The sequence below is a fragment of the Phocoena phocoena genome, chromosome 2 (genome assembly GCF_963924675.1).
Source record: "Phocoena phocoena chromosome 2, mPhoPho1.1, whole genome shotgun sequence".
Lineage (NCBI taxonomy): Eukaryota > Metazoa > Chordata > Mammalia > Artiodactyla > Phocoenidae > Phocoena > Phocoena phocoena.
Window position 1 is genome coordinate 107,777,397 of NC_089220.1, and position 25,300 is coordinate 107,802,696.

Sequence of the window (25,300 nt, forward strand, 5' to 3'; positions counted from 1 at the left end):
TATGCCTCTGTTCCTCTGCACATGCTAGAATCTTCTTCCAGGGCTTAGACTGCATAATGAACTCATCATTTGGAACCTCAGATTCAGCTTTGCCTCCTCTGGGAAGCCTCCAATGACTCCCTTGAGGGTGACTTACTGCTTCCACTATACCTTCATTATGGCATTTATAACAGTATTATATTTGCTTATGCTTGCCTCCCCAGGAGATTGAACACACCAAATATTATTTAATCTCTGAATCTCCAGCAATCAGCATAAAGTCTGGGTACACTGCAAGTGTTCAATAAATAGGATGTTTACACAACCTGGTTTGCCTGGGAGAGTCCTGTTTATGCCTGTTGTCCAGAAACAATTAATATAACCTGCTTCTTTTTACTCATGAACATGTCCTAATTTAGATGACCAATTATCTGATCACGCTATCAATAAATGTTGTTGAATGGATGAATTAATGATTGCAGAAAGATTTTAACTGATAGAATCTAGGCAGGAAAAGCTGATTATGTAAAGATATTAAAAAATTCAACAGCTGGCCACTGCACCTCCTTCCTCCTCCAGAAGGGCCTGACTCTCCTGGAGACGGAGATGAGTTTGCACAGACCAGATGCTCAATAACCTTTACTGCACAAATACGTTGAAGAATGTTACTGTATTCCTATGTTAAGAAAATCTAGATGTAAAATCTGAATTTATTGGACAGATCAATGTGACACAGATTATTACACATTATGAATGTTTATGACTTGGTGAGAACTAGATGGTAGCTAAATTTAAAGAGCTGACTTTACTCCTTGTTGAAAATCCAAAATGCAGATTAAACACTACTGAAATGGTAACATAGTCAATGGGGACACATGATTTTTAAAATTTAATGGATGCACTTTTTAAAAGAACCTCTCCTCAGTATATACACATAACAGTTAGTTGTACTTGCTCTTAGGGAAAGATACAATCTCCATGAATCTGATATTATAAATAAAAATTTAATTTAAAGTTTCTTTTGTTATTGAAATAGAAAAAGCTGTTTTTAACTACTGTTAAATGAAAAGTGGAAAGTGAGGTAATTCATCTTTTTGCCAATAATCTTTCCTTCCAACAGTGTCATCTTCTCTGAAAGCCAAGGTAATTCCTTGTAAATAAGGCTTTTAACAAATTACAAGTATGTAGTAGGTACTTGTCCATCTTCTTCCTAACTACTTGGTGCACTATTGCATAGCAACAATTTTTCTTCCCTGCTTCTTCTTCAGTGGAAGTCTGAGAGTCTGAAATCTGCACTGGCTTGGTTGAGCCAGGGAATTATTTTGGTACCAGGGATGTAAATATCCATTGTAGAAATCAGTAGCTGTTAGTGTTTTCTTGAGCATCACTGATCGAACACCAATCCAGCCATCCTAAAGGGCAAAAGACAAATAGTGACTACGCGGTGCTGGCAAAACTGGTGGTAAATTTTAGTTTATAAAACTTTTATCATGAAAAAAATAAACCAACAAATCTTTACTAAATGCCAGGCTACAGATAGCACTAAGTAACATATATGATTCTTTGACTCTAAAAGTTTATTACCGAGGAGTGATAACAAATGTATAGACCTATTTAAATCTATTTAAACATAGACAGGGAAGAATAAAAAGGTACGTTGTATTTGTGTGGTGCTTGACAGTTTTCAGAGTATGTCCATGTATCTTATTGTTACTGGTTGTCAAAATACAAGCACTCTAAAAAGTAGGCAGATCCAATATTATCCCCAGAGAAAACTGATTTTACAAGAGAAAACTGATGCCCAGAGAGTGTGAGTGATTTGTCCAAGGTGACATAACTGGTGGGACTCAAACTCACATGTTGAGACAACCCATTTCTTCTATGAGAGCAAACTGTGGATTTGCAGTATAGATGTATACAGACCGAGACATATGCACCCAGTGCTATTCCAGAATAAGTTGAAGAGAGGTTGCTGTAGGCATTCTGTATCTACAGTCTTGTGTAGGTCAGATCAATCTATCACACATTTTAAATACTCTTTCTTGAGCATGGAACATTGCACATAAATACCACATGAAGGAAAATACTCAGGAAATGGAAGGAACATGGAACACTTCTCAGGATAATGCCATTGTCTTAAAAATGATAATGGTTTCAAAGTCATTTTAAATAGTTAAGAAATCTCCTCTCTAACCACATTAAACAGTAGAAGCAAGTAGGATACAGGCACTGTTGTAGTTCAGTGAGATACTTTGACATTACTATTTTTTTGTGATAGTCCTATTAACAAGATGACTTGTTAATTAAATTGGATTACTGAGAATATACAAGTTTCTTTTGAGAAAGAACTAAAGTTACTGAATCTTCTTTCATGGTCTGAGTAATAATAACACCTTGGTAAAACTTCATCTCTTGAAAAAAATTATACTAGAGATTCTACTATTTCTTAAGAAAATTAAACTGTCCATTGGCTCAATCTGAGGGGCAGGCAGTTGAGTGAAGTCTCAGCTCAAAATGACAAATGATATCAACTATAAATTCAGTAAAACAAGTGTGATAATGTGAAACTAAAGGAAAATGTACCTTGCAACAAACCAGCAGTATTTGTGACTGTCTGTGGTATATTACTGATCCTGGAATAACAGCCTGTCCTGTTAATTTTGGATCTAAAGACAGGGGAGGGGAAAAGAGGGATATGAGAGAGAGAATAAATAATTATGCAACTTCACGATGCTTCTTAAAAATCAAAAAACATTCTGAAAGACAGTACTAATATCGGAGGGTACACATCTGCTGATGCCCTGACTTTGTAATCTAAAACTTATGATAGAGCTGTGGTGCTCTGTGTGTATCTTGAACCCAAAGGGAAGCTTTCCATACACACAAGAAGCTATGAGTCCTTTACCCAGTGTCCCAGAGATCAATCTAAAATGTTGAATCTAGAAGTTTTGACCATTTGGGGGAAATAACTAGCTACCAGTGGAGAGACATACAGGAGACTTAGGATCTAAGCTGGCCCTTCCATCCATGACTAAACAAGTTCCAATTCCCAGATTTCTGGGGAACTCTCTGCCTTGTGGCTCACATTCCTTCAGTCCACCAGGATGGGAGGGCACTGATGGGCCTCTGAATGGACCAGGGTCATGAAATGCTACACCCTGGCCTAAGATTCTCACTGAGGTGCCCAGAGATTTTCATTATGATATTCACCAGAATGAAATCAACCTAGGAACTCTGCATTCCCTGAAAACCTTAATATAGGGAATCACAGAGCTTAAAATGGGATAGTAACACTGATCTGCCTACTTCTCAGGTTCTTATGATGATCAGAAGAGAAAATACACGTGAATGAACACTGTAAAGAATAAGACTATAAATGAATGTAAAGTATTACCATTATTGAACTGAAACAAGCTAAAAGAATCCTTATTTTTAGTAAATGGGACCTATGGTAAAACAGACACATTTTCAAATAGACTATACTGAAAACATTTTCCATGTCAGCTATTCAAAAATAAGTACCAGTGAGGACTGAACTATTAACTTCTACCACATCCAGGAGTTTAATGGTACTATTCATCCAGAGTGTCTGCAACGGAATCTGCAAACAAAATGAAAGAAGGATGATAAATAAATACACTCAACCCTGAAACCCTTTTCAACTATTTTGTGTTAATCCGGTCTGACTTCTCTCCCAATTACAGAGGAATTGGGAACTCAGTCTCTAAACCTTACGGAATAGAACATAACATGACCCTCTACATCAGTCTCCAGGATTCATTAGATCTTAAAATTAAACACTATTTTAAAATCAATGTTTATATCTTCATTAATACTTCTAGTTAAAAATCATGCTCATTTTAAAAAATGCAAGCATTACAACAACTATATTAAAAAAAAATTTAGAATGTGAAAGTATTCTGTACTCCCATCCCCAGAGGTAACCACTAATAGTTCAATGTGTATATCCTTGTATTTTTCCTACAAATATAATTATCACAAAAATCTAGAACATACTGTTTGACAAGGAACTTTTTTTACTTAACCATAAACTGTGGACAAATTTTCATCAGTACACACATCTATTTCACTCTTTAGTCTGGTGCAGTATTCCATTTTATAAAATGTACCATAATTTATGCAACAAATGCCTTTATGATGGATATTTCATAACACATTACAAAATTATGAAAAATTTAAAATGTGATAACAAATAGCCTGGTAGATATCTCTTTGAGGACTTTTATATTTCTGGAGAATAGTTGATTTTTAAGTGGACCACCAGGGTTAAAGAGTATCAACATTCTATTGTTAAACTGCCTTGATAAGAGAAGAAAAATGACAGTTTATTGCTGCTTATTATTAGTGAGGCTGAGGAGCAGTCCATATCTACCTGCACATTTTATTTATTTCTTAGGCCTATTTATGCCCTTTGCCCATTAAAAAAAACAACAACAAAATCTGAGTTATTCATCTCTTCCTTATTAATTTGTGAAAGGCTTTTATATTTTTAGGAAATTAGCCCTTTAGTCCTCAGATGTATTATGAATATTTTTCTAGTTTGTTGACTTTAAATATTCGGTAATTTTTTTCCATGCATAATTTTTTAATTTTATGGAGTAATATTTATCACTCTTCTCTCATGACTTCATTGGTTCATGTCATGCTTAAAAAGGCCTATCCACGTTTATCAAATATAAAATTATTCAACTGTTCTTTCTCCCAGTTCTTTGTGGTTTCATTTTTTGAAAACACTTAAATCCTTGATCCATCTAGATTTTATTTTGATTTGAAAAGGTGAGACTTGAGGGTTCCCCCTTTTAAAGGCTGACCAGCTGTCCCAACACTATTTATTGAATAATCCATCTCACCCTTCCCCTCAGTGTGAAATGTTACCTTTATTACATTTTGATTTAAATAGGCTAACAGAAATTAACACACACCAGGAAATAAGTTCTCTCAAATTTCTGAAGTAAAGAAACAGATTTTCAGACTGCAGTTCACTCCTCTATTTCATAGACGAGGATAGTGAGGCCCAGAGAAATGCAGCTGTTTTCCCAAGGTGACACAGCTAGTTAGTGGCAGAGCCAAGGATCAGAATCTATGCTTTCTCATTCTCAGCTCAGTGCTCTTTTGATGACATTCTCTAATGAGGACATTTTACTTTCAGAACAGTTAGGTTATTTCAAAGATGTGAACGATTAATCAGAGAATTAAAGAAACCAGAATTAAGTAAATTTGAAGAAAAGTATTCACAACCTTATATATGTCATACTTTAGTAAAATATCCTCTTCTATAATTTGCTTATTTTTCTTTCATCTGCTTCTAATAAAAGTTATGAAATGACTTTCATGTGTGCAACTTTTTTCTTTCAAAGAACTCAAAATACTTCTGAAACATAATTACTGTTTGAAAAATGTTTATATTTACTGAGAACTATAAATATGATAGGTATAAAATCAGAATATCCCCTTCTTGTTCTTGAGGTAAAGCTCATCTTCACCTTATCATCAGAGCACTGAAGAAAGGAAAGTGATGGTAAGAAAACAGTCATTTCTGTGCCCACTGTCATTACTGTCAAAATCATATGTTGGCGTGGATTTAAATTCACAGTTTATCTCCTTTGATCTTGACAGTTGTGGACCAGGTCATTAACCCCATTTTAGAGATAGAAAAGCGGAAGCTCATGGTTAATACATGCCAACTCTAGGAATCAAATTTCACCTTCTGGCTCCAAGATAGGAACTCCTGTTGTAGCACAAGAATCTCTCAGTGGAGAGGAAAAGTGAATTGCAGAAGATAAGAATTATTATGCAGTGTTTAACTTTTTGGGGAACTGTCAAACTGTTTTCTAAAGCAGCTGCCCCATTTTACATTTCTACCAACAATGAATGAGGGCTCCAAATTTCTCCATGTCCCTGTCAACGCTTGTTATTGTCTGTTTTTAAAAATTACAGTAATCCTAGTGAGTGTGAAGTGGTGTCTCAGTATAGTTTTGATTTGCATTTCCCTAAGGACTAATGAAATTATCTTTTCATATGCGTAGTGGCCATTTATATATTTTCTTAGCATAAATGTCTATGTAGATCCTTTGCTGATTTTCTAATCATGTTATTTATCTTTTTGCTATAAAAGTTCTTTATATACTCTGGATACTAGAACCTCATCAGATATATGATTTGCAAATATCTTCTTTTGTTATGTACGTTGTCTTTTCATTTTCTTGTTAGTGTTCTTTGAAGCCCAACGGTTTTAAATTTTGAAGTCCAATTTCTCTATTTTTAGTTCGTTGCTTATGCTTCAGGCATTATATCTAAGAACCACTGCCTACTTCAAGGTCATGAAGATATGCCCCTATATCTTCTTCCAAGAGTTTTCATAGTTTCAGCTCTTACATTTAGGTTTCTGATCCATTTAGAGTTCATTTTTATATGTGGTATGAGGTAGGGATCCAAATCCATTTCTTCTGATTGTGGATATCCAGTTGTCCAAGCACCATGTGGTAAAAAGATTATTCTCTCCCCATCAAATTGCCTTGGCACCCTTATCAAAAATCAAGTGACCATAAATGTATGGGTTTATTTCTGGACTCTGAATTCTATCCCATTGAGCTTTGTGTCTCTGTCAGTATCACACTGCCTTGATTACTGTAGCATTGTAGTAAATTTTGAAATCAGGAACTATGCGTCCTGATTTCATAGGAACTTTGAAATTGGAACTTCGCTCTTCTTTTTCAAGATTTTCTGTCTATTCTGGGCCTCTTGGGATTCCATATGAATTTTAGGATAAGCCTGTCAATTTCTGCAAAGAAGTCAACTAGGAATTTTATAGGAATTGTGTTCAGTCTGTAGATCAATTTGGGGAATAGTGCTGTCTTAACAATATTAAGTCTTCTAATCCATAAACACAGAGGCCCTTCCATTTACTTAGGTCTTCTTTACTGTTTATTAGCCCTATTAGTTTTGGGGGGGTGGAATCATTTATAATTTTCTATATATAAGATTACACCATCTGCAAATATAGTTTTACATGGTTCCTTTTTTCTTGCCTAATCACCCAGGCTATAACCTCCAGTACAATGCTGAATAGAAGTGGTGAGAGTGGACATCTTGGTCTTGTTCCCGATCTTAGAGGGAACACTTTCAATCTTTCGCCATCAAATATGTTAGATTTGGATTTTTTTGTAGATATTCCTCATCAGGTTGAGGAAGTTCCCATCTATTCTTAGTTTGTTGAACATTTTTACCATGAAAAGGTACTGGATTTTTCAAATGCTGTTTCTGCACCTACTGAGATAATTATGTGGCTTTTGTCCTTTATTCTATTAATATGGTATATTACGTGGATTGATTTTTGTATGTTGAACCAGCCTTACATTCCTGGGCTACATCCCACTTGGTCATAGTGTGTAATCCTTTTCTACATGTTGTTTGATTCACTTTGCTAATTCTGTTAAGGATTTTTGCCTTTATATTAATAAGGGCTATTGATTTGTAGTTTTCTTTTCTTGTAAAACCTTTATCTGGTTTAGCTTACTTGACTTTTGTACTAGCTGCTCCCTCTGCCTGGAATGGTCTTTTCCTGACCTTGGCATGACTTGCTCCTTATTGTCTTTCAGACCTCAGCTTAAATGTCAGTTCAAAGTGGCCGTCCCCATTTAGATATCCAGTCTAAAATAGCCACCAGTTAATCTATCACGTTATTTTAATTTTCATCAAAGAGCTTATCACACCATCTGATATTTTTCTTATTTATTTGTTTCCGTCTTCTCACATCACCTCTAATACCTAGAACAATGCCTGACATATAATAGGCTTTCAATAAATTTTTTGTTTAATGAATGAATAAGAGCAGATACCATTTAATGAGTACCTACTCAGATACTGTACTAGATGCTTTATATACATTATATCATTCTAATTTTCAAATGAACTAACTAAAGCTCAGAGATTAAATAACCTTCTCAAGTCTACAAAGCTAGGAAGTAGCAGAGAGAAGATGGAACCCTGCTCCGTCTGGCTCTGTCAATGTTCCTTGCCCTATGCCATTCTCTTACAGTGGGGAAAGTACAGGGTTTGACGTCAGGCAGATCTGGTTCAAAACCTGACTCTCACTAACTAGTAATGTGACCTTGAGCAACATTCAACAGCCATTCACTGAGTATCTTCTTTAAGCCTCAATTTCATCAACGTAAAATGGGATAATATCCATAACAGGAGGCTGTAATCCTCACCAAAGAACCTGGCATGCTACAGATATTCAATGGCAGTTCTCCATTTTAACCTAGAGAGGAGGTCCATTAAAAACCCCACACTTGGTAGACTCAGAGTTCCAACAACATAAGATGCTATCAAAATGAAGGGAAAAAAACCCAATAAATTTGTCAAAGAACTGAGAATTTAATTCAGATATTTTAACAAGTTATTACAACTAGATTTTATATGCCATATGTAAAAATCAAGGATTTAAGAATTCAGTTGTAAAAAATGGGCCAAAGGCAGAAAGACATACTAGTAAAAGCATTGGACTAGGAGTTAGAAGATTTAGGTTCATTATTCAGTGACTGGGCACCCGAAGTTAGTCACTTCATTTTCATTCCCCTCATCTATGAAACAGGATAATAAAATTTGGCTATGGGAGATGGCAAAATATCTATTTTAAAGTACTTTGTGAATTCTAAGGCCCCTATGAAAACTTGAAGTTTAAAGAATATTTAAAAAATGAATGTCATATATTCAAAAGAACTGAAACAGGGACTCAAACAGATATGTGTACACCCGAGTTCATGAAGCATTATTCACATTAGCTAAAAGGTAGAAACAACCCAAATGTCCATCGATAGACAAATGCATAAACAAAATGTGCTATATACATACAATGGAATATTATTCAGACTAAAAAAGGAATGACATTCTGATACATGGTACAACATGAATGAAACTTGAAAACATTATGCTAGGTGAGATAAGCCAGACACAGAAGGATAAATATTGTATGATTCCACTTATATGAGGTACCTATAAAAGGCAGATTCAGAGACAGGAAGTAGAATAGTGATTACCAGGGACTGTGGGGTGGGGGGAATGAGGAGTTGTTATTTAATGGGTAGAGTTTCAGTTTGAGATGATGAAAACGTTCTGGAAATGGATACTGGTGATGGTTGCATAATAATGTAAATGTACTTAATGCCACTGAAGTTTACACTTAAAAATGGTTTAAATGGTAAATTTTATGTTATATATATTTTATCCCAATAAAAAAGTAGTTTCTTTTTTTAACATCTTTATTGGAGTATAATTGCTTTACAGTGTTGTGTTAGTTTCTGCTGCATAACAAAGTGAATCAGCTATATGCATATGTATATCCCCATATCCCCTCCCTCTTGCATCTCCCTCCCACCCTCCTTATCCCACCCCTCCTAGTGGTCGCAAAGCACAGAGCAGATCTCCCTGGGCCATGAAGCTGCTTCCCACTAGCTATCTATTTTACATTTGGTGTTGTATATATGTCAGTGCTACTCTCTCACTTCGTCCCAGCTTACCCGTCCCCCTCCCCTTGTCCTCAAGTCCATTCTCTACTGTGTCTTTATTCCTGTCCTGCCCCTAGGTTCAAAAGAACCAAAAAATAGTTATTTAAAAATAAATGAACTTCAGGATCCTTTGGTTTTGTTCATGAGATTTATTCCTAAATTAAAATATTTCAAAAGTAAATTACACACACACACACACTCACACACACAATTAGGTAAAACTGCAATTTGACTTCCAACTTACTATATTTCCAATGGCACGATGAAGTCTGAATATTTGCTCTGAAGTTTGTTCCTCCCATTTTATACAGCTGGTAGCAGCAGAAATCTTAGGGGCTATAAGATAAAGCCAATAGCAAGAATGAATATCAGATCAGTGACCATAAATTGGTAATTACTGATACTGAATGACAGATACAAGAGAATTCATTATATTATTTTCTCAACTTTTGTATGTTTTAAATTTTCCATAATATAAGATATACACATACATACATAGTAAATAAAAGTACTAGAAGAAAACATGGGTAAATTTCTTTATAACCTAGGAATAGAAAAAGTTCTTCTATGACTCAAAATCCAGAAGCAATTAAAGAATGATAAATGTGACTACAAAAAATTAAACTTTTGTAAGACAAAAAGAAATGTCATAAATCAAGCCAAATGACAAGTTATTTGCAACTTATATCACAGTACTTTATATCTGTTTATATATATTCCATGAGAGATATATCTATAATAAATATAAATATTTATATGTAATTACTATATATATATGTGTTATATATATATATTTATATTATATTTAGGAGTACTTTGTATCTATTATATAGGTTTATTTATATCTATTACACAAAGTACTCCTAAAAACTGAGACAAAAAAGACCAAAAACCAGATAGAAAAATGGGCAAAGATATAACAGACCCTTCTCAGAAAAAAAGAAATGCAAATAGTCCTTAAACATATGAAAAGCTCTTCAGGGCTTTCCTGGTGGCGCAGTGGTTGAGAGTCCGCCTGCTGATGCAGGGGACACGGGTTCGAGCCCTGGTCCGGGAAGATCCCACATGCCGCGGAGTGGCTGGGCCCGTGAGCCATGGCTGCTGAGCCTGCGCGTCCGGAGCCTGTGCTCCTCAGCGGGAGAGGCCACAACAGTGAGAGGTCCGCGTGCCGCAAAAAATAATAATAATAATTAGTTGTAAAGAGGAAAATGCAACCCTGAAAATTAAAAACAAACTGAAACAAAGGAACTTAACTATATATCAAACTAGATAACAAAACCACATGGAAAAAATAATTATCTCCAGTAAGTTTTGAACACAGTACTCTGACTATATACCCTTCGTAGAATATATTTTAAAAAAACTGCAGGAAAAAAAAAACTGCAGAAAAATCTTAACTCTCACTTAGTAGTTACACTTTCTGTAGTGATATTGGTGTTGTAATCTTGAAATTATTTTATGCACAGCAAATAAAAAACAGGTCAGCCTTGATTTAAAAAAGATTTTCTGTGTAAGAGAAAATACCAGGAAAACCCTGTACTTTAAAATTTGAATCAGAAACAATATGAGCTCAAATATATTTCTTTAAAGGCTTTACTGAATTTGTTACAATACTGCTTCTGTTTTATGTTTTGTTTTTTTGGCCCTGAGGCATGTGGGATCCCCCAACCAGGGATTGAACCTGCACCCCCTGCATTGGAACGTGAAGTCTTAACCACTGGACAGCCAGGGAAGTCCCTGAACTCAAACATTTTTAAAAAATATAATGCCTACCCTTCTCCACTAACACTTCATTTTGGAACACATCATTGTATTAGAACACATCATTGTAAATACTATACCCCAACTAAAATAAACAAGGGAGAGGTGGCTGATTCCAACATGGGACAGAGAATTTACAAGGTGAGCCTGGGACATTTTGCGATAGAAACAAGGAAGCGCTCAAAAACTAGCTGGGGGTGGAGGGATATCAAAAGGATTCAGGAGCCAACTTTAAGAGGCTACCTCTAGCTAAATTTGGGACAACTGGAGCAGCACAAAGCATTATGAATGTAATAACTATAAAACACAGTACATAAAAATCCACAAATCAAATGACTAAAAAAACTCACTCGCCACCATAATTGAAGGTGATTATGGCACCAACTCCCTATTTTAAAAATTGATAATTAGAGACAGAATTAAGCGTTTATCCTGCCATTTTAGGATGAATTAAAATTCATCCGCAATTAATAAGGAAAAGCTCTTCTTTACAGAACAATGTCAACTATTAAATATAAAAGGAACTGGAAAATCACCATTTTGATTTTCATTGAAATAATTCATTCAGGGAAGGAGCATCAATCCATGCTAAAATTGATACGTGAAAGGCTAGTGGGGAACCGGATATTTGCATGGTGCCAAAGTATTACCCCAGGGATTACCTGCCATTTGCAAAGGGAGAAACACATCTTTACACTGGAAAGATCTGGTGGTGGTCACCACCTCCACCAAGTGATCAAATTTAGCTTCACTAGCCTTGATGCAACCTGGTATTATGGCTTACTGATATGACTCCCTAAGACTGTAGGGGACGGAGGCGGGGGCTTCTCCGAGTAGATCCTTTAAACAGTTTTAACTTTTGAGTCATGTAAATGTCTTACATAGTCAAGAAATAAAATTACATCATAAATAAAAATAAAAAGCAACCCTTAAGGTTAAAAAACAAACTGAAACAAGTATCACTGGAACGCAATATCATCTATGAAATACTCTTTCCACAAACTTTAAGCCCGAATCTCATCAAGCCTTTAGAACTTCCGATTTACAGGAACTTTAAGGGCTAGAAAAACACATTAAACAACACTGGAAGGAAAGAGACAATTGGCCTGGTCTCTTCAAAAAGTTAATGACACGGAGGGAAAAAAATAGTGGAGGAATTACTCTAATGAGACTAAAGAGACATACGACTAATTATAATTGGATCCTAGTTTGAAAAAATATACAGCTATAAAATATGTTTTTAGAGTGTCAGGAAAATTTAAATATGGACTGGCTATTCGATGCTATTAGGGAACTGTTCATTTTTCCTAGGAGATGCATGTTGAAATATTTAGGGATGAAAGGTCATGATGCATACTTCCAAATGGTATAGCAAAAATTAAAATATATATGCTACATAAACACATATATAAAGAAAATATGGCCAAACATTAATAATTGTTGACTCTGGGTTAAACAGGTATTCACTGTCTTTCAACTTACCTTTGTGTTTGGTACTTTTCAATATAAAGAATAGAGAAAATTGTTCTAATCTTTCATAAGGCTAAATGTGAAGAGGGAGAGAGACCCCTTACCAATCATTCTCTGGAAAAGGACATGCAAGTGGACATTCAATCTTTAGTCAAAATTAAGGGAAACTTGCAAGTGAGGAAGCCACAGTGTTCAGATGCCATCACAACAAACAAAACCTTAGGAAACATGTAAGAGTCTCTGCCGTCTGCACTTACCATGTGTCACCCCCTCGGCTGGCTGCTGCCTTCCACTGTTCAAACTTTCAGGCAAAGTTTTCAAAACTGAAATAAGCTTTAAAAAAAAGAGAGTAATATATTCAGGATGAAAAGAACGAAAGCAGAAATACATTACAATTCAGTACCATGAAATTACAGCTTTAAGAGCTGTGTGGCAGGGTAAAGCAGTAAATTGGCTTAAGCTGTGAGGATCCATCTACTTGGTGGAGTTTCAGTGGAGATGTTGCTCTCTGTAGAGTACAGGTCATTGATTTCCTTCCAGAGAATGCTGAGCCTCGACTGGCTATCAGAACAGCCGGTGCTCGGCCATCCACACTCTCATTCTGACTCTGAAGGAAGGCAGTGGGGACTTCGTACTCTGGAGTCACATAGTTCTGGGTTCAAATCCCAGTTCTACCACCTGCTAGCTGGGTCACTGTGGAAAAGTTATTTTACTTGTCTGTGGCCTTCAATGTCATTATCTATAAAACAGTTGAAAGCAATAGCTACCTCAAAGGTTCCTTGCGAAGGTAAAAAAAAAATAAGTCTATGAAAGTATCTAAAACAGTCTTGGCACACAAGCCAGTGCTCAATAAACGACAGACACTATAATAACAGCACTTCCGAGGTGAGTGCCTAGAATGGGAAGCATCATCTATACAGCGGGGCGTGGGGTGGAGGGGGGTTCCGCTACAGAAAATTTAGTTCAGATGAAAATCATGAATTGGGTCATTAAGCCTTTATTCACACCCTATTTTATGCAGACTCCAAAAAAAGTCTCAGAGTTCATTCACAGCTAGGGGGTCAGCAGAATTCCAGTGGTACAGATGCAAATGACTGGAACACAGGCACAGAAGTGGGAGGAAAACAGAGACTTACTTAGGAAATGATGTTAGTTCAGTTCGACAGGGGTGAATGGTACGTCTATGAGACTAAGGAGAGTGAAAATGGGAAGAATAGTCTAAAAGCCTCACCATGAAATGTAACAGACCATATAAAATCACATATTTCATTCAAAAGCTTTGATTAAGTACATACTCTGTGTAAATTCTCAAAGACTAACATAAGATCACAAAAGCCATGCTAATTTTTAGGAAGCCAGGAATAGAAACCACTTTTTAAAGAGAAGCTTAGAATCACACATCATAAAATTGTTCTTTTCATCATAACCACTTAGGAAACAAGCAGGGGGATATTGGAAAACTGTACCATGTTGGCACCCAGTCTTGACAGCACTGCTTCCAAATCCTTTGTGGTGCTCTTGGGTGGTACAGGAACCGTTTCCTGTTTGAGAATTGGGCCTACATCAAACCTACCAAAAAATCAAAAGCAAATAATAACATGATTACTGACTATTTCTTAAGATCAATATGTTTGTCTACATGAATGTTTATATACCACAAGGATAGTTTTTTTGTTTGTTCAGGTGGGTTTTGTTTTGTTTTGTTTTTTTAGGCCACACAGTGCGGCTTATGGGATCTTAGTTCCCTGACCAGGGATCGAACCCGGGCCCGCTGCAGTGGAAGTGCAGAGTCCTAACCACTGGAAGGCCAGGAAATTCCCCCACAAGGATAGTTTAACCGTGGCCATGAATGTGACTATTAGCCATTGGCAAGGAAGAAATGTAAGTTTGAAAGAAGGGAGAGCAACATTAGCATGTTACTAATATCACTTTAGTCTATCAACTAGATAGTTTAAGCACATTAACTTTTCACCATTCTCTGCATTTTCATCTGCTTTATTCTTAAGTACCATTTTCTGGTCATTTATGGAGTCAATACTTGAGCTTAACAAAATTAAATTCTAATACAGTCATTTTACTAAACTATTAAAATTTTAAAAATTAAAATCCATAAAATTAAAAAAAAGAAAGAAGGGAGAGCAAAATCTGGCCTATATTTAGATTTTAGGTTTATTTTTTCACAAAGGAAAAAGGCTGCATATCAGGGATTTAATTGCAACTACAAATAATTCTATCATTAGTAGTAAATAGTACAAAAAAAATCTCTAATTATATAATGGAAGTACGGAGCAAAGAATATGTTTTCCAAGGAAGTACAACTAGGAATTTACAATCATTCCTTCCTGTATTTCCTTTCACAAAGGACAAGAGTTTTGCCTGAATTATAATCAATAGTGATTATAAGTAGGTGCAAGGGTATTTGCATTCCCATAAGTCTTATATTCAATATTTTATATCAAACTCTGCAAATATTGGCCATCAGCTTTTATTAGAAATATATTTTGTTTTAAATACTTAACTTTGTGGTCTGTTAACTCTATTTTTAACCTATGAGCTTTAATAAAATGCTTATTATGAAAAGTTACAAACATTCCAAAAACAGAATGAACAGTCTAAGGAATCGCCATATACACATCTCCCAGATTTGAGAATTACCAAAGTTTCGCCACTCTTGTTTCATCTGCCCCTCCCCTGTTTTTTTTTTTTTTTGAAGTAAGTTAAAGCAAATCCCAGATATTGACTTGGTCTTGTGAACTTGTGAATTTTTCTTTTCTCTGGGGACGTTAGGTGATAATAGGCAGAGGCGTAATACACTCCTAAAACAATTTAAAATAATTGTTTCTTAGATTGTAGGTATAATTTTAAATATTTAAGACAATTATATAACACATTGGTATACAACGTATTCTTACTTCAGGTTCCAAAAAATTTTTGACCATAGAAACCAAAGCCAGCAGAACAGAGATTCATAACTAATATACAAAAATCCATCTCTCATCTACACAACATCTATACATCTGGTTTATAGAAATCCAGTTGTTAATAATTTATTAACATAAATTAATTGTTAATTGAATAATTTATTTCAATTAACAAGTTTAAAGAGACACTGTGTAAATGCCAAAACACATGTGGTTTATGTTAGAAACCAGGAAGAAACCCAGGAGTTAGAGAAATTAGTACTCTAGTACACTCTAATTTATTACTAATTTCTAACTCCTGATTAGAAATTAGGAGTTAGAAATTAGTAATAAATTAGAGTGATTAGTACCCACTCATCCACCTCCACTTCCCCCCAGGCAGACTGACATCAACATTCAACATCACAAAAAGTCTCAAGAAAGTATGCTCTACCTTTTAGGTCTAATTTGCATAATCGTTACTCCAGCAACTGTGTCTCCGTGCAAGACCGTATGGATTATAGGGGCTGGACCACGCCACCTCGGGAGGCAACTGGGATGGACATTCAAGATGCCACTGAGTCAGAAAAGGCAGGAAATTAGTATGCAAGTGGGCTTTTTACCATTTAATTTACTGCTACCTAAACTAATATGCACTTTTCATCATTAAACTTGCCCAGAAATGTTGAAAAACAGTTAAATCTAGTCTCACACCAACTGAAGCAGGAGTCAGAGCTAAGTTCAACTTTCTTACCATAAGAGACCAATGAAACTCAATTTAAAAAAGAGCAGGAACAACTATTCATTGTTCTGAAGATGTTCCAGCTTCGCAATTCGAGACATAGCTCGCAATGCCTAGGAGTTTTTAAAGACAAAAAATGTGTTTTTTACTATATGAGAAAAACCACTCAAATCCAATCGTGCATCTCAGGGATGATGTGAATTATACGTATAGCTTAGTTACATAATTACCCTCACTTCACTTAGTTTGTATATAGAGTTCCTAAAACAAGCTTCTTAAATCCCCATCTAATGATTTATTCACCTTTGCTGTTTATCCCTATACACCTTTCACCCATTAATGAGCAATTTTAATAATTTACTCATCTGTCATTAGTTTAATGTCTCCATCAGCATTAGTATACACTTGACAGTGCATATGTGTATATATATATTCTAAATTCCACTGTTCAGCCCAGTCTCATTCCTCCAACAAATATTTACTGAGCACAATCCATGTTCTGGCACTAAGTGCTGGGGATATAAGCAACAGTGAACCACACAGAAAAAAAAAAAAAATTCTGCCCTCACAGGCCAATATAAGGACTTGACTTGTATTCTGAGCAAGATGGAAAACCACCAGAGAATTTTGAGCAGAGTGACATGATCTGACTTATGTTTTAAAAGGATCACTTTGGTGTTGGGTGGTAAAAGACTGAGAGGGCCAAAGACAAAAGTGGAGACCACTTAGGAGGCCACTGCGGTATGACAGCCAAGAGTGGTGGCAGAGGAAGTGATGAGAATCAGACATTCTAGACAGATTTCAAAGGCACAGCCAATAGGATTTCCTGATAGATTGGATGCGTGGTGTGAGATAAGGAATTAAGAATAATGCCAAGGCTTTGGGTCCGAGCAACTTAAAGGCTGGAGTTACCATGTACTGAGATGAAGATTTTGGGAAGGAGCAGGTTTTGGGGTGAAAGTTCAGGAATGTTGTTTTGGACATCTTACATGTAAGGTGCCTATCAGACATCCAAGCAGAGCTGCGGAGGAGGCAGTGGGTATCAGGGGCCTGGAGTTCAGGGAGAGATCTGAACTGGAGGGACACATCTGGGAGTTATTAGCATACATATGGAATTTAAATGAGGGTGGGTGAGAGCCCATAGATAGTGATAGAGTATCACACATTTTAACAATTCATGCCACTAATAAAACCTTTTATTTTAAGAGAAAATACTAAAGAAAGCAGAATTAAGTTCAAGTTAATGCACTTTATAGATACCAGATCCATATATAAAGACCGAGGTCTCTACACTGTTTTTCCTTACAAATAAAACTTACTAGGGAAATTTAAGAATAAGAGCCTCACTCAAAAGCCGGCCAAATGAAGCTACCACTCCAACATCATATTCTCCAGATCCCACATCTGGCCACTCATACACTGGAAGCTGAGACTGGACAGCATATTGCTTCACCGGCAGTCTTTTTGGTGATGGGGAGGGAACTGTGACCACCTCCAAGTTTTCAATTAACTCTTCCCCTTTGTTTTCCCTAAATTGGAAAGATTAGAAGAAAATGTGACAGTGTTAAGACAATGTCGGAAAGCTAAACTACTTCACGCATTTCTAAGGCATTTTTATGATTAAATTAACAAAGCATTTAAGGGTAAATGATTAAAACTAGTGCAACTGAGAGACTAAAGTTTTATTTTTATTTAATTTTAATTGTTTTAAATTTAAAGAGCCACAAGTGGCTACTGGCTACTGTTTGGACTGTTATGGTTGTAGAAATTTCCTGTGCATGCAGAAACATATACAGTACAGACATCTTACACAATTGTAATATTATATATACTGTCCTGCATTTTGTTTTTTTCTTTTAACACTATGTATGCTATTATGTGAGTCTTTTTAAAAAATGGGTTAAATATACATTTGCTTGTATATGCATCAAACATTTCTAGAACAGGAAACTGAAAACAGTGGCTATCTTTGAAGAGAACTGGGGACTGGGAGAAAGAGATGGAAGGGACTGACTTTCCACTTTATATCTTTTGAATTTTTTACTATAACCACGTTATTCAAACAATACCTAAAAATATATATATATACATACGTGTGTGTGTATATATATATATATATATATATACACACACACACACACACACCATGGGCATCATTCCATGACATTATATGTAGCACTACCTCATTTTTTTAACCTGCTGCAAAGTATTCCAGTGCCTGGGGCTGTTTATTTATTTATTTAGCAGGTACTGCATCATGCAGGTACATCATCATAAATGTTGAGGATTTATGAGAAAAGGAATAGACAGGAGGGCCCAAAAGAAAAAGTGCAGAAGTGCTGGAGCTGCCAAGTGAAGCATCAGCAGAGCGTCAGGATACATGCAGTGAGAGATGCAGGAGGCCATACACGGAAAGTAGCATGTAGAGAGTGTATTACGGAGGTGTGCAAAGGGAACATGTGTGAAGGCAGTGTTTCAGGGTGTGTTACAGAGGGGAGTGTGTGAAGGGGGAAATACAAGGGGATTCATGAATGAGTCAACATCAGGGTCTGCTGGGAAGTATTTGTAGAGAAGACTTGATGGAGGGAGATGACAGAAATGAGTGTGAGGGTGCATCAGGAAAAAACGGAGTGGGGAAATAAAAAATGGAGGCTGGGGAAAGGAGACAGAGCAGGATATATGGGCATAGCCACCACATACCATGGACTTTCAGGACAGGCTGGATCTCAATTATTTTTGTCCAGGAAACACAATTTATTAAATTTTAGAAATACTAAATGTATACCTAAGAGTTCTGATTTATAAATTTATTCATAGGAAAACAGTTCGTTTTTGTACTATGTCTTCATTTCAGTCTCAGAAAACTGGATCCGGTTGTATACAGGGAGGCGATGGGGAGCGAAGGCGTGAGGCAAGCGTGTGCAGAGGGATGGATGCCTGTGCCTGGGAAGAAGCCCAAAGGATTAGGTGATACAAATCAGGTGAGTAGGAGAAAGTGGAAAGGGGAGGTCTTTGAAGTCAGAGCCCGTTTTAGTACCAACCTGCTCAGCTGATGACCCTGGGCAATCTCTTAACCTCTCTGGGCTACGGTTTACATGCTAAACGGGCAGGGAGGTGGTGGGACTGGACGGAGGTGATGCAGGTAAAGCAACGAGCGCGGCCTTGGCACCGCGGGGCGCCCGGGGTCGCTCAGAGCGCGGCAAGAGTCGGGCGTGTAGACCGGACGGGACCAGGCGGGCGCCCAAGAGCTGACCGAGCACCTTCCGGGATCCCGGAGACGCCGAGATCTGGGCCCACACCCCTCCGGCGCAGCTGCTTTCCCCGACTAGGAGTCCAAACCCTCGAGGCCGGCCGCAGTGGCTCCCCAGCCGCGTCCTCGACACCCGGGCCTCCCAGTCCCTGGCCCCGGTACCTGGCGGCCTGCAGCGCCCGCAGCGTTTCGCGGGCGAACTGGTCAGTGCCGAAAAAGAGCACCCGCCAAGGCGGCTTCTCGCGGACTCGAGCGCCCCGGCCGTCCTCCCCGCCAGAGGATCCGCTCAGGCCGAGCAGGGTTCGCCACTGAGGGCTCGGCCTCCTGCCCGCGCCGCCGCCGCCGCCGCTGCCGCCGCCGCCTGGCAGGGGCCCCCAGCAGCAGCGTACCAGAACCCTCATTGCCTCCGCGGGCGGCCCACCCTGCGCAGGCGCGTTGTGGTGGGGGGAGCAGGAGCTAGGCAGGAGGGGCGGGGCCGGGGAGGAAACCCGATGGGCGAGGTCTTTCAGCGACTGGGGCGGGGCTTGCCTGATTGCAGGCGCGGCAGATGAAGGAATTTGCCGGTTCAAGTGCCCCCGTGACTTTTGTTGCATTTGTTTGCACGATTTAGCCAATCTCCCCAAACAACTCTTTTGGAACAAATCATATGTGTTTTCAGACGACGAAATCTCATTTATTTATTTCTGTATCATTTTCTCAGCCATTATAACTAAATATTTACTAGAAGCCATGCTTTGGCTAAGCATTTTATATATCTGTTAGTTTAGTTAATCCTCATATCAACTATACCAGGTAGATATTATTACAACCATTTTACTGAAGAGGATCTGAGGCTCCGTGAAATTAAGGTAATTACCTATGTAGGATCCTCACAGCTAGCCCCATGTAGCTCCAAATTCTGTGATCCTAACCATTTGGCCTTCATAGCAATCCTATGTACTAGGGAAGTCAATGTCCCCTTTTTGCCCCTGAGGAAACGGAGGCTTAATTCTTGTTCGTAGTCACTCTGGTGAATCAAAGCCAGCTCTTGCCCGTACCCCGTGGGTTCCCTCCCACACCGAGGGATATCATAGAAGAGACTCTTAAGGAAAATGGGCAGGGGAAGCTGTCCTCAGAAGACCTCTAAAGATCTTTAGTGCTTAGATTCTGTATTCCTGAGGCCTATGCAGTGGCCTTCTCCTTGAGGATGGTCACTCATCCTGGCTGTTGAGTGGAGACCAGATTCTCTTCTAGTTTTACTGCCCTCCCCACCTCTCTTCCTCTCTAAATGCTATCCATTCTTCAATGCCAAGGTCAGACATCCTTCCTGAAGACTTGAGCTCTTGCTTGCATGGACTTAATGTCTTTCTCTATGTGCCCTTTTAATGCTCTGTGGGGACCTCTGCTTCTCACACAATTTGGAATTACTCAGGGAATTGTCTAATGTATGCATAGACATTGACAAATTCACCTGTGTGTTGAATAGAAAAGAGAGAGGCAAAGAGGAAGGGAGGGAGTGTATTTCCAGTGATTCTGTTCATCTGATCATATATGAGATGAGGAGCTAACTGAGATCCCAACCTTCTATTCCTACAATCAAGTTCTCTTCTAGTATCCTCTCGTAGGGTAAGTGAAATATGATTCTAATATTTTTAAAATGGTCTTTTCCCATACAACATGATCTATAAATACAACCCAAATACTCATTTAGGTTTTCACCTTAGACTCTGGCTGCTGTCTAAAGAGTGACTCTTCGTATTTGTCTTTATGTAATTTCTCTCCTTGAGTTAGAGGGCCTGAATTATGCTACAATTTATTTTTGGCAGCCTAAATTCTCCACAGGTAGCCCCGCCCCACAGAGCTGCCTTGAGCCACTCACAGCGCCCTCTGCCGAGCACATACCGACGGCTCAGTCTGAAGGGCCAACGCCAATCTGTTTTCTTTCCTCCATAGAGTTGGCTCCTACCGCCGACATCTAATTTTCTAGTGGGTGGTCTTTTGATTTTTAGTAAACTTATTTTTTAAAAACTGAACATGATTTTATTGTAACGGCTTAAGTTTTCCCAAGATGCTAAAATGGAAATCTTTCTGAAACTCTTGGTGGTAAATTGGGTTTGTATTGGGGGTGGGGGAGTCCATTTCCAAGCCCAGACAAATCCACGTCTGGAGCTACTATAAAGCACACAGAGAAAATGAGGACGTTAGCTCCTAACGGCAAGGAGTTTTAGGTAAGAAGTTAAGACGCCCAGAAAGCACATCCAAGAGGACTGGGCTATAATAGAACCCAGATAATCCTAATTTGGCTGGTGCTCCAGTTTCCAGAAATTTCTCTCCCCTGATGAATGGAGTATGTGTGCATTTGAATCAGTGAAACTACTCCAGTTTCTGAGTCTGGGTGACAAGAGGTTGACAGAGAGGAAGAACTGCTTGGTGGTAACCATGATGACTTTCAGCTTTGCTTTGAAACTGAAGTGATGAGACAAGCAAGTGGAGATGTTTGGTAGAAATCTAGAATGTGGGACTGGCTTCCATGACTAGGGCGGGTGAGAGAGCTGATCCTGGAGTGTGAGGAAGCAGGAAACATCCCCTCTCCCTCTTCCCCATCATCCCACCCTAAACCTATGTGTGTATGATTTCTGAGGAGTCGGGAGACCTGCCACAGAAAGAGAGAGAGAGAGAGAGAGAGAGAGAGAGAGAGAGAGAGAGAGAGAGAGAGAGAGTGTGTGTGTGTAATTAGCCCCTTGGTGTTGAGAGTCAAAAAGGGGAGCAGCCGGAGCCCTGGGAAAGATGAAGCAGGGGCATGAGAGGAAAATGGTCAGAAGGACTTCCCCCATGGTCCAGTGTTTAAGACTTGCGCTTCCACTACGGGGGGCAAGTGTTCAATGCCTGGTCGGGGAAGTGCCACATGCCGCGCGGTGAGGCCAAAAAAGGCGGGGTGGGGGGGGGAGATTCTGGTTGGTATGTGGCTGATGCTTGAGTCCACAGAATTCCTGCATGTGCCCTGGGAGGCAATGCCACATGTGACCAGGGGGAGAGTTGCCATACACAGACATCGCGCCAATGTCAGTGGCAGGAACTGAACGGAGGGACGCAGGCCAGTGATGCCTTCTGGGATGCGGCCCCTTAGTGCGAAGTTCCATATACGGCCATCTACTGCCTGTGGTTGCATCAGAAGCCCACAAGGGGGCGCTGCGCACTAATTTCCCATCACAGCGTGGTGGACAATTACACACGCTTCAGAGCTTCTGACTCCCGTTTGTCTGTCTGACAGTCTGTGTTGTTAGGGCCCTTTGTGGTCTCAGTAGATATCACTTCCTAATTTGTCCAGCTGCTCTGTAAAGCAGCAAGGCCACCCGCTAGGGAAGGACCGGGACATGCTGGCCATCCCCATCTCTTAACACCCGCCTCAGCTCTTACAGATAATACACAAATGTTAAAGAGGCAGTTCTATGCAACAGATTCTCTCCCACCAGGGTGGCCTGGGATGCCTTTCCGTCCCAGGGAAGAGCTTAAGAGGCAGTGTGGGCCCACAGGACTGGGTGTCCTTGAGGAGAGAGACTGGGTGTCCTTGAGGAGAGAGACTGGAGAGGTTACATGACAGTTGAAGGATGCCAGAGACCCAGGAAGGGAAGCCAGATGTGGTATTATAGGAATGAGAAGCAGTCTAGGGATAAGAGGAAGGGTTAAGAAAGTTTCTTTTTGCTGCCCATAGTCAACCTAGTAAAGCAAGAGAAATATCAAAATAGGCTTAAAGAGATCAAATCATAAAATCTTTGGTTGTTTCTCAGCCCCTTTCCCCCAAGCAAAAGAGCTGTGCTATATTAACAAAGGGAGAGTACAATTTCTTTTTATAAACTACCTTTGCCTATCCACAAGGAAATTGACAAGATAGTAAAGCCTCTCACATTTAATGGAGCTCATAATTTGACTAGTCTAGAGACTGGTTATCACTTACATAAATTTAGAACAAGGGTTTCAAGAACTCTTGGGAAAATAAAAGGAGGAAGAAAGAAACAAGTGTCCAAAAAGAACAATATATTTTAGTTAATAGAAGGTGTCTGGGACTTCCCTAGTGGTGCAGTGGCTAAGAATCCGCCTGCCAGTGCAGGGGACACCGGTTCGAGCCCTGGTCTGGGAAGATCCCACCCGCCGCGGAGCAACTAAGCCCGTGCGCCACAACTACGGAGACCACGCACCACAACTACTGAAGCCCGTGTGCCTAGAGCCCGTGCTCTGCAACAAGAGAAGCCACTGCAATGAGAAGCCCGCTCACCACAACGAAAAGTAGCCCCCACTCGCAGCAACTAGAGAAAGCCCGCGCACAGCAACAAAGACCCAACCAGCCAAAAATGAATAAATTAATTAATTTTTTTAAAAAAGGTGTCTGGTTACTAAGACAACATAGGAAATGAAAGATATCCAAATAGATATTAGACTAGCCCTGAGAAATCTTTCTATATAAGACTTAAAAAAATAAATTTGTTTATTTTTTATTTATTTATTTTTGGCTGCATTGGGTCTTCGTTGCTGTGCGGGCTTTCTCTAGTTGCTGTGCACGGGCTTCTCATTGCAGTGGCTTCTCTTGTTGTGGAGCACGGGCCCAGGCACGAGGGCTTCAGTAGTTGTGGCACACAGGCTTAGTAGTTGTGGCTCGAGGGCTCTAGAGCGCAGGCTCAGTAGTTGTGGCACACAGGCTTAGCTGCTCCGCGGCGTGTGGGATCTTCCCCGACCAGGGCTCGAACCCGTGTCCCTTGCACTGCAGATTCTTAACCACTGTGACACCAGGGAAGCCTTTCATTGCTTTTTATAGCTGATTAATATTCCATTGCTTATTCAATTCATCAGTCGAGGGACATTGGGTTGTTTCTACTTGTTAATTATTATGAATAATACTGCTATGAACATTCATGTGCAAGGTTTTGTGTGGACATATGTTTTCAATTTTCATGGGTATAGACCTAGGAGTGGAATTGCCGGGTCAAATGGTAACTTCACATTCTTCTTTTAGAAGAACTGTCAAGGTGTTTTCCAAAGTGTCTGCACCATTTTATATTCCCACCAGCAGTGTATGACAGCGTGCCAGCAATCTTTTCTGATACTTCAGGGAATTAACTCGTGAGTTCTGGCCTTTTGGTGTGAATTGACTTTGCCTGGCAGGCTGTACCAGAGCACTTAAATCCCAGAATCTCTGGAACTCCTTTATCTAGAAGCAGATAAAATTTTAAACATGGACAGCTGACCCAATATTTGCCTACAGAGAATTCATCATGTAGGACTGAATGAAACCAGTGACAGAATGTAGATTGCATTGTCTTGGAATGTTTTTGGTACTTTTCTACTGTTCTATATTCTGCTAGGCATATGACTGATTAAGGGCATTTTTATTGCATCTCTAACCTTCAGTTTAGCAGGCTTTAACTCTTCAAACTGAAAGAAACTCTCTCTCTTAACACACGTAGTTAAAGGAACTATTACCCTAAATCTCCTTGATTATTAGCTTTGTGAATCCTCCCCTTAGCTGGTATTTTATTTCAGATGATCCCTCAAGATTCATGAAAGAAATAATATTGTGTACTTTAGATCATCCAGTTTTTCAAAGCCAGGGACTAAATGCTTCAGAATACCTGCCCACATTGTCATACCCTATTACAGTCCAGGAGGTATAAAATGTCCTTCTCTGTAGCACTAT

The 25,300-nt window shown here is 38.9% G+C and overlaps 1 protein-coding gene across 1 annotated transcript; it reads right to left on the minus strand.

The window, feature by feature from the left end:
• Positions 1-971: 971 nt before the first annotated feature.
• Positions 972-20,038, minus strand: MTFMT (mitochondrial methionyl-tRNA formyltransferase). The gene is made up of 9 exons (XM_065872036.1): positions 19,795-20,038; positions 17,702-17,911; positions 16,095-16,217; positions 14,207-14,309; positions 12,998-13,073; positions 9,754-9,845; positions 3,502-3,580; positions 2,563-2,645; positions 972-1,391 (listed from the first exon to the last, which is right to left on the minus strand). The coding sequence occupies exons 1-9, from the start codon at positions 20,031-20,033 to the stop codon at positions 1,206-1,208; spliced, it is 1,191 nt and encodes a 396-aa protein (XP_065728108.1). The 5' UTR covers positions 20,034-20,038; the 3' UTR covers positions 972-1,205.
• Positions 20,039-25,300: the final 5,262 nt, after the last annotated feature.

Coding starts and splice junctions, on each gene's coding strand:
- MTFMT (XM_065872036.1), bottom strand. CDS start 20,033: ATGAGGGTTCTGGTACGCTGCTGCTGGGGGCCCCTGCCAGGCGGCGGC. Junction 17,912..19,794: donor CGGGCGCTGCAGGCCGCCAG/GTACCGGGGCCA, acceptor TTTCCAATTTAG/GGAAAACAAAGGGGAAGAGT. Junction 1,392..2,562: donor TACTGCTGGTTTGTTGCAAG/GTACATTTTCCT, acceptor TTTGCCCTTTAG/GATGGCTGGATTGGTGTTCG.